We start from the raw sequence: 19,726 nt of genomic DNA on the forward strand, positions 1-19,726 counted from the left end.
TATTAAAAATGCATACAAACATACAAATTAAGAGAAATCAGTTCAGCTTAGCATGCATGCATTTCTTCACATTCCAGTCATTTGTTGAGTAGCTGCCATGAGCATGGCATGTAGCAGGGAAGTAACAGATGATTTGGACACACCCTTTATACCTGAAGAGTAATATCTATGTGAGTAGACATTTAACTAGTACCAGTGAAAGATTTAATGAAAACTTGATCCCAAAGTTTAAAAAGGAAAATCCAGTGTGATTTCAAGCCTCAGATCTCTGCTCAGAGAAGTTGCCAGATTTTACAACACTGAAACCTAAATGTATACTCAAAGAATTCCTGACTTTTCTGTTGTTCCCTGTTCTCAAGAGGGAAGCGAAGGCAGCACTGACATGGTATTGATGGTGAAGCACGCATCCTCTGGACCTGTAATTCAGTTCCAGCTCCACGACTCTCCACTTCCCATTTTCAGTGAGACAATAAATCAGGAGGTGTTTAATTTTCACTCTTTGATTTTCCTCTTAATGAAAAATGAAAGGCAATGAAAGCTCAAGCCATGAGTGGGAAAAAATTAAAGGATTAGGTCAGGCCAATAATTTTCCTTATTAGCTGGGAATTTGAGGTGCAGAGCACCCACAGAGCTTGAGGAAAATGAAAAAAAAAAACCTGTCATAGCAGGCGACATGAGCAGCCTCTCCCCCAGGCCCACACCACCCATGTCACTGTGCTGCTCGAGACGAGCATGGCAGGCCAATGGTAACCGTTGAGGTAGATTTAAAAACAGCCATGACAAATATCCACCAAAAGAGAGAGAAAGTACCTGCTTTTCTTCACTCAAATGTTTATATAGTCCTCATGGGTATTATAATATGAGCCTCAAACTGTGTTCCAAAGTTGTTGCATCTTCTACCATTGATACTTTGAGTTCCTTTAGGAAGTCTGTTTTCATGAAATTATGTAATTAATTTTGTAAATCCCACATCACCTTCTCTACTTAATTCCCCTTTCCTGCTTTCTCTGCTATCCTTTGCCAGCCCCATCAACATTTTCTGTCCCTCTTCCTCCCTAGATCTTCTGTTTTCTCCACCTGTATGTAGTGTGGTCTTCCTCTCATGATCTCATTTTGCTGTGAGTGAAGCTGGCCATGCCAACTAGAGATCAACCCAATTTAGAAAGAGATTACTATAAAAAATACCTACTGAGGCAGAATTGGAAGATGTGAGCAGGAAAGAAAGATAGCTCCCAGCTTGTGGGATGTGGCAAAAACAAGGTGAGCATTTGAAGAACTGGCACTATCATTAAGAGACACATACTTTGTTTAGAGAAATGGAAAAAATTAGACTAAGAAACAATAGTTTAGAGAAATGGAAAAAATTAGACTAAGAAACAGGGACATATAACAATTTGTTGAGGTGGCCCAATGGAGGATCTATCTGTCCCTAATTAAGGGAGGAAAAGGGTTCCTATTGATCATCAAAGTCTAAACCCTGGCTTGGTCAGTTGTGTAGTGATTGAGATACAAGACAGATTTCACATAGCTGCAGCTTTGGTTATATTTTCATTAATGAATTTCAGTTCATGTGCACTGCTGGGTCAGTGTTGACCACAGCAGCAAGTACTTCATTTTCTGTGCATTCAAATCAACTCATAAAACACATGTAATAGCCTACTCAGTGGGTTTGTAATTCTTAGTGTCTGACCATAGTATGCAGAGTATGTGCTCAACCTCAACCTATTTAACTGCAAGTCTCCATAAATTTAGAAATTCATGAATTCAGTAACATTTATTGAGTACTTCTTATGTGCCAGAAATTGTAACAGACGCTAGTAAATACAAAAGATATGGTCTCTGTTCATAGGACACTTCTAGTTATTAAACAGTAATGCAAATAAAATAAGTTATAGGGGCTCAGGGCTCTGAAGAAGTGGTGCTGACTTGAGCATGGAAGGAAAAATAGGGTTTCTTTTTTTGAAGTCCTAAGATAAGAAATTGCCAGATAACTGCTTCCCTTCTTCTAAAGTGGGAACTAGATGGTTCCTTCTAATGTGATCTTTCTTTGCCACTGTCTATTTCTGGGTTTTGGGTGGCCTGAAGCCCAGGTATGGAGATTCAAGAGGATCTCGAATTTTGCAAATCTCACTGCCGGGTTGGTGGTACTCTTAATTGTGGTTTCTTCTTCAATTGACCTGCTGCTATCTTTCCAGAGTCCTCCACTAGCTGTCCAGGTTTTATTCCTGCATTCAATGGGACAGAGAGGTGAAGCATGCTCACTCCATTGTGCCCATCAGGCTTCTGCCACTCAGAAAATTGAATCAGCAAGGGCATAAAAAGGTCATGGAAAATGTGGTGTCATACATTGACTTAAAATAACTAATAATGGTATTTAACTTTTACTAGGCTTTAAATAATGTAGAGTTTTCTTATATTTTCATAATTTTGAAAACATTTGAAAAAATTTAGAAAACATTCATGTAATCCAGTTAAAATCTACCAGGAGGAATTTATCTTTAAAAATTTGTTTATTTATTTTTAACTGAGGTAACATTGGGGTATCCCCATCACTACCATTTTGCATCCACCATTAGACTCACACCACCTCAGACCACTGTGTGTCCCTCCCTCCCTGTTCTGATTTAAACTTAAAAAAAAAAAAAACTGTTTTAATGAAGTAACATTGTTTTACATTGTTTTACCAGGTGTGGTGGACATAATTCTCCCAACACCAAAGAACTCAGAGTATTCTACAATAGTTCATTGTGCTACCATGAGAAATTTATATTCCTTCTTTTTTCTCTAAAAAAAATTTGTAATAAACAGAAACATTCAGACTAATGTTTTGACCTTAAACTCAAAATAGTAGGCACTTAATAATTGTTGTGACAGTTTTTGATGGCGTTTCTACTACTGAAAATGCTTTCAAATTCACAAGTGTGGTTCTGAATTTCTGTGACAAACTAGATAAATGATATCCTCAAACATCTGTTTTTAATAGAACGTAATAAACTGTCCAACATGGTTCTAATCTACTCCCTGTTCAAATCTTGACACAGCTCCACCAGTCTCCTTTACCCATGCTGAAATTTTCTCTTCCTTTTCCTCAAAGATATTTTGCCCGTGTAGTTTCTGCACTGAGTCACTATCTCTCTATGCTTTTTGGATTCCTCTCTCTCTCTCTTTTCTGACAGAGCTCTTTGCTCACATGTATCTTTTCTATTAAGTCTTCCTCTACTTCTCCAGGCAGAGTTAAGTGCTTCTCACCACCAAAAGTCTCAGCTATTTTGGTGCTATTTTCAAGAACCACAATTGCTTACTTATTTGTCTTCTTTACATTTAGCTATGATCTTCTCCAATATAGGGGCTTTGCTTTTTTCACCTTTCTATTTTTAGCACTATCACAATATTGGAGAGGAAAAGGGAAAGTAGAAGGGACAAAAATCAAGTGAAAATGAGAGTAAAGGATGTAAAAGAGAAGACAAGAGGAAAAAGGCACAGTTTAGGATGAGCTGGAATTGACAAAACCTGGCAAGCTCATCTAAACTATGTAGACAAGCAGTGGTAACCTTTCTTCATGATGTCCTTTATCTCTGGACCTAAACAAAAGGGATCTGTGAAGGAGATCCCTTAGGTTTCAGGAGCCCTTACCAATGACAATTACATAAAGAAGTGTAAGACATTTGATTCTGAATTTGTAGACATCTGTATTTAAGGGGTACGGGATGAAAATCTTGACCTAACAGAAGAATCAAAAGCACACACTCCTCCCATTATAAACATTGTTAGGTGTCCCGCTTCTACCTGGACGAGTTTTGAGTGAAATAAGAAATCAGAAAGGGTTGCACAGTTAAATCCTAAGAAGTAGTCCCACTTGGATCAGAAAGTCTCCAATGTTTAATGATTCTTTAAATTAGAAAGCTTTGAAAGTACTAAAAATGGGGATGATGTCTGCTAATAAAAGAAGGGAAATGTATCCTGCTATATGAGATGCCTCAATTTGAGATGTTTCTCTTTTAAAACTTTCTATTATTATCAAGCATTGCATACTTCAGATACATTTGGTCCTTTAGGAGAAATAGCAAGCTTCAATACGTGCTGGCATAGAGTGCATCTATCTGTAAGCTCTTGTCTTTTAGATCAAGCATTTCAAAAATGGCTATTAAACTGTCTTTGTTATTGTAACCACACTGGATTAGGGTTTCCAAACAGAAATGTCCTAGTTGTTTTGTTACAAATAATTTTTGTCTTCTCCTTTCAACATTTTGAGTTGAGACCAAATACTCAATTTACTGAGCAAATACTTCTGCTTGGCAAAGATGACTTCGTTGCTTCTCCCCAATACTCTCTGTCTTAAAGAAAATCTCTTAAATTTTTCATTTTGAAACAATTTCCAAAAGTCAAATAATTTATTAAAATTTGCAAAAATAGAATAGAGGATATACAAACACACTTTACCCAGATTCCCTAAAAGTGAACCTCTTTTATAATCATTATACAATGATCAAAGATCAGAAAATTAACATTAATACAATAGTACTGTCTAATCTACTGACTTTATTTGAATTTTACTAATTGTTTCATTAATGAACACTTTCTCAACCAGGATTCAAATCAGGATCACACATTGTATTTAGTCCTATATCTCTTCAGGCTCTTTTAATCTGGACTGTTTCTTTATCTTTCTTTGTTTTTTTTTTTAATGACCCTGACACTTTTGAAGGGTACAGGCCCATTATTTTATAAACAGTTCTTCAATTTGGATTTGTCTTATGTTTCCTTATGATTAAATTAATGTTATGTATTTTTTCGGGCAGGAATGCAATAGTGAATGCTCAAAAAACCAGTTAAAGTCACCAAATCCTATTTTGTCCTATATTAGAGATCATGGGAATATAAAAACAATAAGCCCTGGTATGTATAATTGAATTTAGAAAACTTGGATTAATACTCATTTATAGTTTATGTCTTCATCCTTTTTTTCTTCCTGATCCCTTTCTGAGAAGACCACTCTGACATAGAATGCTGGATTATGGTATATAATTTTGACATTCAGCTGCTCCAGGACAAGTGGTGATTGTCCTAGATTGCAGGATGGTGGTATGAGGCCAGCATCTAAAAGGAGCAGTGTGACCTGTTGGAAGCATGGACTCCCAGTGAAATGGACACAGGGTAAATGTTTACCACTCACAAGATAGTGGACATGGGGCAAATTACTGAGTCTTTTTAAGCCTCAGTTTCCTCATCTGCAAAATAGGTTTGCTTTGTGAATTAAATGGGGTGGGGTATATTACATACTCTGCATAGTGTTGGGCTTAGAGAAGGTACTTTTTATGAACTGAATGTTTGTGTCTTCCTAAAATTCATATGTCAAAATCTAAACTCATCATGAATGTATTTGAAGTGCAAGTTCTTGAAAAGTGATTAGGTCATGAGGGTGAACCCTCATGAATGGGATTAGTGACCTTGTAATAGGCCAGGGAAATAGCTCACTTTCTGCTATGGCATGTGAAGATACAAAAAGACATGAGTGGTTTTCTTTTTTTTTTTCTTTTTTTCTTTTTTTAAATTTATTTATTTATACAAGCACTGGGTACAGTCAGAAGTGTGGGAGGGTGAGAGAATTCACCAGAGCCAGAGCGGGGAGCAGAACAGGCAGAAGGAGCAAGGTACACTGCTGAGGGGAGCAGCGGGCGGCAGGAGAGGTCTGCGCGCCATGTGGGACCCTCCTCTAGTGGCAGGGGAGCAGCCGGGGATCGAACCGGCGCTGCAGAGGCTGTGGGCAGCTTCGCAACCCAGTGCTCAACCGCTGCGCCACTGGGAAGGCCCATGAGTGGTTTTCAACATGGAAGAGCCTCTCACCAGAACCTAGTCATGCTGGTTTTCTCTATCTTAGACTTTCAGCCTCTAGAACTATGAGAAATAAATATTGTTGTTTTTAAGCTACCCAGTCTCTGGTACTTTGTTGACCCATCCTGAACTAAATAAGTGGTAACTAAAATCAGTAAGAGTAATAATAATCATTGAAACTTCAAATGACACTCCAGCTAAATTCACCCATCTTGCTGATGAATGGTCCTGCAGGGTCACACACTGACCAGTGGTCCTTGGCTGTATTCCTGTAGAAAACATGATTAGGTGCCTGGGACCTGAAAGGACATTAACTTATTCTTTTTTGGGAGTGAGATCTGAAAGTGGTTCTTCTGTGCCCAGGCAACTCCTTCAGTAGTTCCTTTGCTTGTTGAGGAAGAGAAATGCTTCCTGTCAGGTCTCTTTAAGTCCATCAACAGGCTGAACTGCTCCCTTGTGTGTATTCTGCCTAGAACATCTCTAGTATCAGCTTCTCTTCTTCCTGCGGTCTGGTCAATTCTTGAACTAATTCTCACTTTGACACCTTCTGACTTGCTGTGCATTGAAGTCCTGGTTCTACTTTCGCCAGAATAGTTCCCAGCCATAATGACTTGGAAACAGTGAAAAATGCAAAAGAACATGGGGCCAGGTAGCTGGACGAGGGAGCAGAGGGGGATGGTGTTCAGCTGCACAGCATATATTCCACCTGATGGGGAGGCCATTACACAGACAGAAGTGGGGCTGTGCTACCGCTGATTTTCTAAGTGAATGAGAAGTTGGGTTTTTTACTGGTATAACCCTTTATTTTATTCACACAAGAGGGAGAGTGTATCACAGAAGGATCTCACTGAGCTTACAGAACCAGACAGCAAGGGTTCAAGACTTGCTTGTATTCTAAATAGACATTAGTATTTAATCTATTTTCCTTTGTGTTTATTATAGTGACTGGCACTCAAAACTATCAGCAGTTGCAATGAAGGTGTGAAGGATCAGTCTCATGAATTTGAGACTTCCTGATTCACTGGACAGCAACAAGCGTGACTTTACTGTGTTGTGGAATATGGATAAGGTGGATGTGGTTCTTTTCAGAGCAGTTGAAGAAACAGTTATGATCATGAGAAGGGATCATGGAGCTGCAGTCAAAGCTGTCTTAGGCATAGTTCCTGCATCACATAGAAAGTGCCTTTCTTCTTCCACCTTCCCTCCTCACTTGAATTCTGCTTCAGGGTCATTCCCTCCTCAGTGGCCCTTAGAAATTCTTCCTTCACTTCTTTACTACCCATCTTACTTTTCTATCCATCTCACCCCACTTTCCCATGCAGATAACCTGAATGTGAATTTCATATTCTGGCCTAAATTTGCTCCTTTTCCTTGGTTTCTTTAGTCTGTCAGATCCTCTTCCATTTCCAGTGGTTTAACCAAAGTTCAAAGAAAGGGAGCATCAAATGAAGCTTTTTGGAGTATGTGGGATGGGAGTTGGTTGGAGAACTGATTCAAGATCAAATTTGGTTTGCCACTAGGAGACTAAGGGTTGGGGAGGTAAAGCTACAAACACATGCATTTTAGCAAAGTGTTAACACCACATTTTTTATATTTTTATACTTCCAGGTAGTCTTTGCTAACCACTCTCCTCATAAGTGGGTGAGCATAAGGGTGCACAGCAAGGAGCAGTCTCGAACTGTAGGAGTAGAAGATTGGGCCCAGAGAAAAAAATTTCCCTTAAGCACTTAACACAAAACAACCCCAAACAGGTGCTTACCCCAAAGTTTACTAAACTTGCAAAGACAAAATGAGGAAAGCTGCCAGTGAAAAAGGCATTCTAATTCCAGACTAGTAAAGTCCCATTCAGAAACAGAGAAGAGAGATGCTACTTGCAACCCATAACTGGTCAGTGCACCCTTCTCAGTATGCTGGTGGAGACTCAGGGGCTGAGGTCTGTTTGCTTTTTAGAGCAGATATATCTGTTTATTTTGGAAGCAGATAATTTATGAATTTTTTTCATCTAAAATACATATTGATATGTCAACCATACACCAGGTTTTTAAATCCACAATGTCAGCTGATATAGTTTAAGGAATTGATTTTGTTAGAGAAAGGCAATCTTACAAGACTGGATTTGTCTTCTGAACCCCATAAACTCTGGGTGTTTGGAGCCTCTCCCCTCAGGAAAATGGGGCAAAGATAGTCCATTGAAGCTGGGTTGTTCAGGCACTCCAGAGAGAAATTCTGGGATCGCCTTTGGCAATTGGACTCATCAAACCATAATCTCCATTTATAGTTTTTTTTTTTTTTGTATAGATGTAGAAACAGGCCAGAGGAATTCCATGATTTGTCCAAGTCACACACTGATTCCAGGACCTACATTCATAACCAGTCTGCTATTTCCCATTGTTAGGAAAGGAGGCCTTAGGAAGGAGGGGGAGTCCTCTACCCTGTTCTCTGGGCCCCAGTTTGCATGTCTGAGAAGTAAGGAGTTTTGACCCTTCTCCCTTCATTGTTGTGACTGTTGTCATGCTGGAAGCTGTAAGAGTGCTTGCGAGCCATCTCCTTTGGTGATTGTAAAGATCTCACAGAACACTGCTGTTCTTAGGCTCCACACTGGTGAATGAGTACCCCAGTCAAAGATGACTCCCACATTTTTACAATTTAAAATGCTTTATAACCACTGGAAATGGTTCAAGATAGAGCTACATATAGAAATTTTTTGATCTCATATGTAAAAACACAAGAAGAAGAAAACAGGAGCTGTTTCTTTAATTCTTATTCTACCATTTTAAGAAACATTTTAATATTCCATTCAACTCTTCCCTTTTTCCTCTTTCTCTCTTGCTAGTTCTGAAAAATAAGTGCAGTCATAAATATGCAGGCTGTAGAAAGCTGACTTTTTCTATATCTAATAAAAACCTTGGGGAGTAATTGAAATAACTTGGTGTGGGTAGTCAGGTTACAGGCTGCATAATCTCAAAAGAAAATCCATGTGAGAAAAGCAACATAAAATAGGAAAAGGGGCTGGTGTAGAAAATCAGAACATTAAATAATGAGTAACTATGAGAAACAGAAAAAAATCCTTTCAGAATTACATCTTTAGAAAAATAGTCAAGGAGCCTCTTCAAAGAGGTTATACTAGACAAGCGTGCATTTTTTTGTGCATTTCTAAGGATTGAAAATTAAAGAAAAGGAAGGAAATAATTCCTCTCCTACCCTCTGGCATCTATTCATTAGACAAAAGTCTGAGAGAAGCTGCAGGTTTCGATCAAATTTTGACATGTGTTTTTCCTTGATTTGTCTCTCCTCCCATTGCCTTTCCCTTTTCATCTTTATAATATGAATTGTAAAGGAATGCTGTCAAGATAGCACCACAAAAGGAGAAATGTCTACTCTAAATGTTAAATGTTCTGAGTACTTTTTGGAGTATCTTATTTTGGTCTTTTTGATTTTATAAAACATCACTTCTTTTATTCATTGTGGGTAGAAAAGTGATGTTGAATTGACCTGTCTGGGTCTTGAGAGAGAAATGCTGATGCTCTTGGGGCAGAGAGAGTTTCAGCCTGTGCTTCTGCTAGAATCCTATTCTTGCTATATGACCTGCTACCTTGGCTATGAGACTGTGAATAAGCCCTTTACTGTTTCTTTCTAGGTTTTGCTTAGAAAGGTTATTATTTCTATGTAAAAATAAAATCTGAGAAACAGAAAAGCAAAAGAAAGAAAAAGAAATCACCCATGATTTATGAAACATAATGTATTTTTTCTACCATTTTTGGGTACATTTAGTTTTTTTCTTTCATCTTTTAAAATAGAACAGAAATTGACCTATTCTATCCAATTCTATATACTGATTTTCTTGTGGCAGTGCTTTGTCATTTTAAATTTAAAAAAATGGACTTCAGACCGTCATTTTCTAGAACTGTGTAACATCTTTGTTCTTTCATTTTTATAGCCTACATCGATAGAGAGCTATTGACAATTTGGGGCTATTTGAGTGTCTCCCTAAAAAAAGAAGGTGCAATAAAGTGATGTTCATTTTGTATCTATGAAGATTTATAGCCAGGTTCAATGATAACTCCCACCATCTGTTGGGTGCATTTATAGGCAGAGAGGTATGGCCAATCTCTTCCTGCAGATCAGTTTCACCATAGACTCAACTATCTTTGTTGGTATTTCAGTGGAGTGAGACAAGCTTGGTGTAAATTCAGTTCTGCAACTTACTATCTCTTGTGATTCTGGACATAGTTCTTAGTCTCTCAATGCCTGTTTTCTCAGCTGTATCACTGTGAATATCATTATAATGTCAATTCTGAGAAATGGATTTTAACACATTTGATATTGGATGGAGTGTTGCAATCAATGTGTACATTGTAATTTTTTCCATCTTTTTTCCCTCCCTCAGCACTCCCCAGAGTTATTATAATAATCAGTTGTATCTTAGAACTGAAGAAATATAATAATATTTGCCTTACAGTTCCTTGAAAGGATTAGCTAAAATATTTTACAGAATGTGTTATTAGCACTTGGTAAGTGATCAGAAAATAGCAGCTATTATTTTATTCGTTACAAAACCTATATTGTTCTTAGAATAATAGAATATTTTGTGTAGAATATTTGTTGTAAAAAATACATTATTTATAGGTCATCCATTTAATTCAAACATGTATTACTTGAAAATTTCTTAATACTCCTGTTAGAGATGGCACAGGGATGGTAAATAGGTTTAACTTTATGTGCTAAGTGTAATCTGTTGATGATGATTCCCAGACATGTTATGTCGTAAGAACTGGTAAAGCTGTAAATGGAAAGCTACATACCATTTCTTGAAATGTTCTGGTAGTCTCTGTGATTGCAGTGGTTTCTTTTCCGTAACTGCAGGTAAATAGAGTTTTTAATTCTGAAACAAATATGTACGTGTAATTGTTAATGTCAGTGCATTCGCAAGATGGAATCCAAAGACATGTTTTCATTACAATTCAAGAAAACATGGTAAAAATGAACTCAGAAAAACAAATATCTGCAGACATGTTTTCTCTAAACTGTCAAAGCATTATTGAGTTGTTATAAGAAATAGTCCAGTAAGATAAGATGCATCAGTATGGTGAGTCCAAACTTTTTCTTTTTTTAATGAAGGCTTCCTTTTTAATCTTTTTGTGAAAAACTACTGTAAACTTCTCAAAAACTACTGTAAAGTTGTCTTTACAAATTCTGTTATCTTGACCTGACCATATTCTCATTCTTCTTTCTGTTGCCATGCAGTGGTGGCAGACTCTTTGTCCATTGTGATGGAAGTTTGAGTAGGACCCAAGTCTGCCTAGAAGGATGACTGCATCTCCCAGCTTCCTTTGCAATTACAAGTGGTCACTTTGCTAAGTTCTGGACAATGAGATAAAATAGAATTATCCAGTGGCAATTTTTTGGAAGTGTTTCTTAGGAAACAATTGGCAGGTGACCCTTGTTCCTTTATTCTCTTTCTCTAATTTGCTGCTCAGAACAGGAATGCTACCATCTTGGACTATCAGGAGAAGTACTGCATGGAGGCAGAGGTGTGTACAGGAAATCTCCTGGATCCATAAGAACCAGTGAACTTGAGTTTCTATACCAGAGCTGGACTGTACATCTCTGAACTTCAATACATTATATTATTTAAACCACCATACATTGAATCTTTCTATTAATTGTACATGAATCTCATATTAATGGACACAGAGTGTAGAGACAAATTTAATACCAGTGTCATCAGGCTGTAAATGCACATAGGTTTAAGTAATTTTCTTAACTATTTGTCCCATCTTTGATTTTCTATCTTAATTTGTAAAGTTTAACTTAATTAAAAGTTGTTATCTATACCTTCAAAGGCTTCTTAAAATCATTTTTTTAAATAAGACCAGGCAAAAATTAATGAGCAATAAACTCAGAACTGTCCAATTACCCCTCAAAGGTATTGCATCTTCTTTCCATTATAATGACTACATATTGTAAAACCTTATGGAAATCACCATTAAATTTAAAAGATATTTATGTAACTATCACTCATACTAGAGTGCTTGCCAACTGTTTGTTCTTCAGAAAGGTTAGTATGTATCAGGGTTGGGCACTTACCCTCCACTGAAAGTGGTACTCTTAATAGAAAACCAAGATGTTTGAATAATATTTTAAGTATGAGATATTTTCTTTTTGTAGGGTTTTGAGGTTGAAGACTTTCTTTAATTTTTAAAATTAAAGTTTTCTAAGGACATAGTGTAAATAAAAATCAAATTCCTTTAACTTGAGGGATATTTATAGAGCCCTATTATGTTCTTGACACGGTCTTCGGTACCTGAGACACGTGGTAAATGAAAAAGACAAAGATTCTTGCTCCTGTGCTATTGACATTCTAGCAGAAAAAAACATTTACACATCATCATTAAGCAAATTATGGAGGATGATAGGTCAAAAATGATATTAAAAAAAGGGAGGCAGGCTTCCTATACACAAACAATAAATCTGAAGAAGAAGAAATAAAAAAAACATCCCTTTTATTATCGAAACAAAAAAAAATCAAATATTTGGGAATAAATCTAACAAAAGAGGTAAAGGACCTACACAAAGAAAACTATAAAACACTGTTAAAAGAAATAGAAGAAGACACAAAGAAATGGAAAGACATCCCCTGCTCATGGATTGGAAGAATAAACATTATTAAAATGGCCATCCTACCAAAAGCAATATACAGATTCAATGCTATTCCAATCAAAATTTCAATGTCATTCTTCAAAGAAATAGAACAATTATTGATGAAATTCATATGGAATCACAAAAAACCCCGAATAGCCAAAGCTCTCCTGAAAAAAAGAGAAGGGAATGGAGGCATCACACTCCCAGACTTCAAACTATACTACAAAGCCATAATCATCAAAACTGCATGGTATTGGAACAAGAACAGACATACAGACCAATGGAATCGAATAGAAAATCCAGAAATAAACCCACAGATTTATGGTCAACTAATCTTTGACAAAGGAGCAAAGACTATGCATTGGAGCAAAGAAAGTTTGTTCAATAAATGGTGCTGGGAAAACTGGGTTGCTACATGCAAAAGAATGAAGCTTGACCACTACCTCACACCATACACAAAAATCAACTCAAAATGGATTAAAGAACTAGACATAAGACCTGAAACCATAAAATATATAGAAGGAAATATAGGCGAAACACTACGTGATTTGCACATCAAAGACATCTTTACAGATACATCACCCAAAGCAGTGATAGTGAAGGCAAAGATAAACAGCTGGGACTATATCAAATTAAAGAGCTTCTGCACAGCAAAAGAGACAATAACAAAAACAAAGAGAAACCCCACCGACTGGGAGAACATTTTTGCACCCAACACTAATGATAAAGGACTGATCACAAAAATCTGCAAAGAGCTGATGAGACTCAACAACAACAAAGAAAATAACCCAGTCAAAAAATGGGCAGAAGAGCTAAAAAGAAACTTCTCTGAAGAGGAAATGCAAATGGCCAACAGGCATATGAAAAAATGTTCAACATCACTTGTAATAAGGGAAATGCAAATCAAAACTACCATGAGATACCATCTTACACCAGTGAGAATGGCACATATTAAAAAAACTAGCAACAACAAATGTTGGTGAGGTTGTGGAGAAAAAGGAACTCTCCTGCACTACTGGTGGGAGTGCAAACTGGTCCAACCACTATGGAGAGCTGTGTGGAGATTCTGGACCTACTAAACATAGAGCTTCCATATGATCCAGCAATTCCACTCCTAGGTATTTACCCAAAGGACACAGAAACATCAATTCCAAAGAGCACCTGCACCCCTATGTTTATAGCAGCACTGTTTACAATAGCTAAGCTTTGGAAACAGCCCAAATGCCCAAAAATAGATGACTGGATCAAGAAGATGTGGTACATATACACCATGGAATATTACTCAGCATTCAAAAAAGATAAACACATGCAATTTGCAGCAACATGGATGGCACTGGAAGGGATCATGCTCAGTGAAATAAGCCAAAAAGAAAAAGAAAAATACCGGATGGTCTCACTCATAGCAGGAATCTAGACAACTTAAATAAGGGACCAGGAAAATGAATAACTATAAGAAAGTGAAAATCAAAATCAACAAAATACTATGAACCAGAGACACTTTTTGGGGGGTGGGGGGCGGGAGGGGACGGATTGGGGTCAGAATGGGGGGGTTGCAATTGTATGGGGAATATAAAAATAAAATTTATTATAAAAAAATGAAAAAAAAAAGAAAAGGCATCAAGGAAATGTTGAGACATTTTCAATGCTTGTCTTAATTCACTTAATAACATAGAACAATGTTAAGATGATTTTTAAGATAATTTAAATAAAAAATGCTAATAAAAAAAAAAAGGGAGGCAGGGTGACCAGGATTAAGTTGTCAGAGCAAGCTTCAGTGAAAATTGAACTTGAGCTGTGAGCCTGATATTTCCAAAGTTAAGCATTTTTATCTATAAGACTTGTGGTGATAACCAGCAATTCCAAACTCTTCTTCCCTGCCCATTTTTACATTACCAGAGGCAACAAATTTCAACCTTAATTAGCTGAGTCAGTATTTTATTCCTAAATAACATACTTTTTAGTCTTTTTCATTATCTACGCATTTCCCACTGTTGAGAGGAGGATTTAGTTATTCACAAATCAAAAAAACTAGGGTTGCTTTTGTTTTGCTTCACAACTCTTTTACTTCCCTGGAGTTAATAGCTGCCTTTTATCTCTATGCTTAATTTTCTAAACATTTTCCATCAATTCACCCCCAAATCCTTTACAATTTTTTGACATCCTTTCAAAATGCTCCCATATAGCATACAATTTAGTAATTTTGTCTTGTGGGACTCTCTCTTGGAGCCTATTGATTTACTTTTAAAAAATTACATTTATTGAGGTAACATATATTTGCAATACCCTGCATATTTTAGATGTATAGGTTTATACCTCTACAAATGTATATTATCATACCAGCTTACCACCAAAGCACCAATAATTCTCTGCCACAGTCCATGAACCCCATTCCCATTTTGTGCCAACTCACCTTCCTTTCTGGTAGCCTCAATTCTATGGTAAGGTTTCAAAGGTTTGTTTTCGTCTGTCCTTGTGCTTTATTTCTATACACTTGACACATGAGATAAATCAACTAGTATTTGTCTTCCCCCTTCTGATTAATTTTTCTCAGCATAATTGCCTCCAGCTCCATCCATGTTGTTGCAATTGGCAGGATCATTTTTATAGATGAGTAGTGGTCCATTACATGCATAACCACATCTTCTTAATTCACTTGCCTGTCATTGAATATTTTGTTTTTGTCCCCCATAACTTAGTTATTGTTTACAGTGCCTCAATGAACATAGGAGTTCATATGCCCTTTCAAATTAGTGTGTTTGCATTCCTCTGACACACATCTTAGAGAGAGATTGCTGGGTCATACGGTAGATCTATTTTAAATGTTCTGAGAAACTTCCATACTATTCTCTGTAGGGCTTGCACCAGTCTATATTCCCACCAACACCGCACAAGGGTTCCTTTTTCTCCACACCCTTGCCAACACTTGTTTATGGTTTTTCTGATATGTGCCATTCTCACAAGGATGTGTTGGTATCTCATTGTGGTGATAAATGATGGTGAGTTTTTTTTTTTTTTTCATTTTCCTGTGGGCAATTTGTCTATCTTCTTTGAAGTGTCTCTAGATCTTCTGCTCATTTTTTTGATTAGTTTGTTTTCTTTTCTTTTTTTTTATTTTAGATTTATTTATTTATACAGGAACTGGGGTACAGTCAGAGGCACAGGAGGGTGAGAGGATTCATCAGAGACAGAGCAGGGAGCAGAACAGGCAGATGACAGAAATATACCGCTGAAGGGAGCTGCAGGTGTGGCAGGAGAGGTCTGCTGGGTCATGTGGAATCTCCCTGACCGGCCAGGAATTGAACCCACACTGCAGAGGCTGCACACAGCTTCACAGCACTGCACTCAACCTGCTGTGCCCTGGGGAGACCCCTAGTAGTTTTTTAAATTCAGGTAACATTGGTTTATAAAACTATACACGATTCAGAAATATAGGATCCTATGCCTTCAGATGTATGTTACCACATTACACTCACCACCAAGGCACCGTAGTCTGCACCATAGCCCATTGTGTACCTTTCTTTGCCTTCCACTTCCCCTGGTCCCCACAGGTAGGGTCAGTTTTACAGTCGTATTTCTAGGATTTGATTTTGGTTTGGTTTTGTCTGATTTTGCTTTGTTTCTCTATATTCCACATTGCAGCAATATCATCTGGCATTTGTCTTTCTCCTCTGGCTCACATAAAGACATTTAAGAAATATATTTTAAAGGTTAAAAAATTCACAGAAAACGAAATAGGTAACTCTCACACAGAATGACGGCTAGTTGCTTTTCCCAATATGGGCAAGTGTAAGCAAAAACCATTTTATCCTAGATCCTCGGTCCCATTTCACACCGACTGAAAGAAAACCAATACAAACCGAAGAGTGCAATCAAGAATGCACCTCAAGAATAATGTCAACAAAATTAAGGGGTTGATTTTAAACTGAAAAAAAAATTTATGATGACATAAAGCACAGCCCACAAAATTTCCCAAAAGGCTCGGTGAGTTAGAAGTTTTGGGGATGAACCAAGCGTGATATTAGTCAAGCAACAATGATTTCAGGTCCTAGTGAAGTTTCCCAGGCTATTTCTGATTCTCTCCAGAGACAGTGATAGTGGGTATAAATTCTCAAACCCTATTAAGTTGAATCTTAGGAAGTAATTTTCCAAAAAAAAGAAAAGAAAAAACTGGGGGTTTGGAAGGCTGGTAGCAAGGTTGGTAAGAAATAAATGGTAACATTTGATATGAAAGGGCAGGACAGGGTTGTGGATAAGGATAAAATTGGATAACTTAGAGACTAGACAGGCTTTATTCAGGGACCCTGTTGCTAGGAGGTCAAAAAATAAAAGGATAGATTTCTTTCTGATGTGAATGAGGTCAGGCCAGCATGGGGCCAGGGAGATGGATTAAAGAACTTTTAACATTCTTTCTAGTCCTTTGATACTAGCCACATCTCAGAGCGCTGAGCAACCCCAAATTCACTGCATTACAGAACAACCGAGATTTCAGTTTCAGAGGGAGATAAACATGCAGAATATGACTCTTTGTGTATTCAGAGAGCCTAGCAATGCACTAATTATGCAGCGGTGTAAGTAGGGGTGAGGATGACTGTAGAGGAGGTCCTAGGAGTTCAGACATGAAAAGATTAGCAAGACAGCATGATAGATTTTGAATTTTGAGCAGCAAAATAGCATAGGGAAATAAATTTCCTGGCCACAGTGTTCAATAATTCATGAGCTAAAGCACTCAGACAAGGCTTCTTACCTGTTAAGTTAACCTCCCACTAAGATTCTTTCCTCTGCTGTTCTCTAAACTTGTAGCAGTCATAACTCTCTCCATCCTGGCTGTTCCAGCCCCAGATTTGATTCTAGGTAACAGTATCAGGGTAAAAATTAAACTGTGATAAAATTGAGAAATTTAAATCTGTGAATACTCATAAAATTGAAAAGATGTTGTAACACAGAAGGTTATTTTAATAATCTAATCAGCATTTCTCAAAGGATGCTCTATGAGGCAGTAGTTTCTTGAGATGTGTCTTTCTCAAAACACACACACACACTCACACACACGCACACAGAGATTATGCATAATTCTGTGGTCAAATAAGTTTAGGAAATGTTTCCTATTAAGTCTTGGAGATATACAAAGCCTTTTGGCTTATTAAAGATTGTGATAAGTTTTACACTAAATAAACTTGCTTCCTTTTATTTAAACCAGAATTTCCAAAACTTATTTGACCCAGGAATTTTTTTTTAAATGTGTGCAATTTCCTTTAACATCTTATAGAAGTACTGTTTCATGGAACAGTTTTTGAAGAATATTGAACTTTCTATGTGATTTGTAGTTTGAGCGTTGAGATGGTCTGAAATCGGAGGTTCAGTTCATTACATGAATTTTACTAGATAAATTCAGAGGTTGTTTATTAACTTTAATCAATGTAGGCAGCAAAATTATATTATTCTGGATAAAAATTCACATCAAGTCTTGATGATCTATTACTGGATAAATTCACCTGTTAGCATATCTGCCTTTACTTTATTCTTTCTACCTGGCTACCAAGTGATAGTTTTAATTTATTTTTTCTCAAATTTGTTGTGTGGTTATTTTAAAATTTTAATACATTTTTTCATAGGTTTACATTACACTGATTTTACATGCATCACACCATGCAGCTGGAGATTCAATTCCTGCTTTTTATGCTCGTCTTCCATTGTTCCTAGCATTTTCCCTGAACTGTGAATCCTGCAAATCTGATTTGATTTAGGCAATATGATAAAATGCAATGGAAAGAAGTTTGCACATTGCAAAGTGCTCTGCAAATGTAAAGTGATGTCATTATGAACTTATTCAGTTGTTCTTTTATTGAGTACCTATCACTATGGTGCTCCATAATGTGCTGAGGTAGGGCTACAGTCCAAAGTCAAGCCTGACTTCTGCACTTGAGATGGAGGTTAGCATGAAAGAGTTGTCTAAAAGAACTACCCTCCAAGTGGCTGGAGTGGAAGCCTGAGAAGTATTAACTAGACAGGAAAAGAAGAGGGTAAATGTTTATGAAAATATGCTCAGACTTACTATCAGAATGCTAGAGAAACAAAAATATTTTTTAGATTTGAAAAAATTAAGAAGGTTGGCAATATTCAGTATTGGCTGGGGTGTGAGAAACAATTGCTTTCATATACTATTTGTGGAACTATAAATTGGCTGAATCCTTTGGGAGGGATTATAAAATTGAATATATATATATATATATATATATATGTTGTGATCCAGCATTTTTTTTCTAAAGAAATCCTCACATGTATTCATAGAGAGACAATACATTATTAGAATTATTGAAGTAGAAGAATTGGAAATAAGTTGACTATCAATGGGAGAATAAAACAGACATCTCATGAACTGTCATTTAGAATTGAACAAGAATAGAATTTACTTCAAAAAACATTATAAGGTGAAACATTAATTTGACAATGATAGTATGATGTCATTTAGGAGAAAATCCCAATGAAGTATTTCCTTTTGTACAAATATATGCATGTAAAGGGTCTGAATGAAATCGCAATGGATTGATAACAAGGGGGAGGGTTTTTTTATATTTTATTTACCTCAATTTTTTTTTGTAAAAAAGAACATATACTTATGAGTAAATGAATTTAAAAAATTAAAAATAAATTGGACCCAGGGGAAGATCAGATGGGGAAGTTGGTCATATGACAGGAAGATTGCTTGTGTGGTGCCACAGTGTCTGCCGAAGGTTCTTCTTGCCCAAGGGCAGTGTCCCCAAGTCCATCCCTCCTTGCTCTTCTTGGACTTCTCCCTTCTTCATCCACCTGTCTTCCTCTTACTATTCTTATCATTACACATGCTGTGGGATTTCTAATCTAAAAGTATCTTCCAGATCTTTCACTCCCCACCAGCTATCATCCACTTCTCTTCTCCCTTTAATAGTAATTTTTTTTTTAAAGGAGTTGCTCATACTCACGTGTATTTCCTTCATACCTTCTAACCCTGTTCTCTCCAACCATGCTCCCATCTCTGCCCCCTGAAGCATTTCCAGTCAAAGTCCTCTCAGTGTCGGTCTTCAGCACCCAGATGTCTTTTCCAGTTCTCTTCTTCTGCCTCTAATGTCCTTCTCTGATGACCCCTTTCCAGTGGAAACACTTTCTTAACTCACTCTCCTCTAAACCATTTCAGTTTTCTTTCTACTTTTAGGACAGCTCCTTCTCAGTTTTCTCTTCCCACATCTTTAAATGTTGACACCCCCTGGCCTCTGTT

The 19,726-nt window shown here is 37.0% G+C and overlaps 1 protein-coding gene across 1 annotated transcript in view; it reads right to left on the bottom strand.

Moving 5' to 3' along the window:
* The window catches only part of AOAH (acyloxyacyl hydrolase), a gene marked incomplete at both ends in the record, with an annotated part of 147,038 nt that overhangs the window by 29,268 nt on the left and 98,044 nt on the right, over positions 1–19,726 (bottom strand). The window contains one exon of the mRNA XM_084230605.1: positions 10,635–10,714. Coding sequence (XP_084086731.1) covers positions 10,635–10,714 — 80 coding nt within the window. The remainder of the gene's footprint in view (positions 1–10,634; positions 10,715–19,726) is intronic.

Source organism: Talpa europaea, assembly GCF_964194135.1.
Source record: "Talpa europaea genome assembly, chromosome: 3".
Classification (NCBI taxonomy): domain Eukaryota; kingdom Metazoa; phylum Chordata; class Mammalia; order Eulipotyphla; family Talpidae; genus Talpa; species Talpa europaea.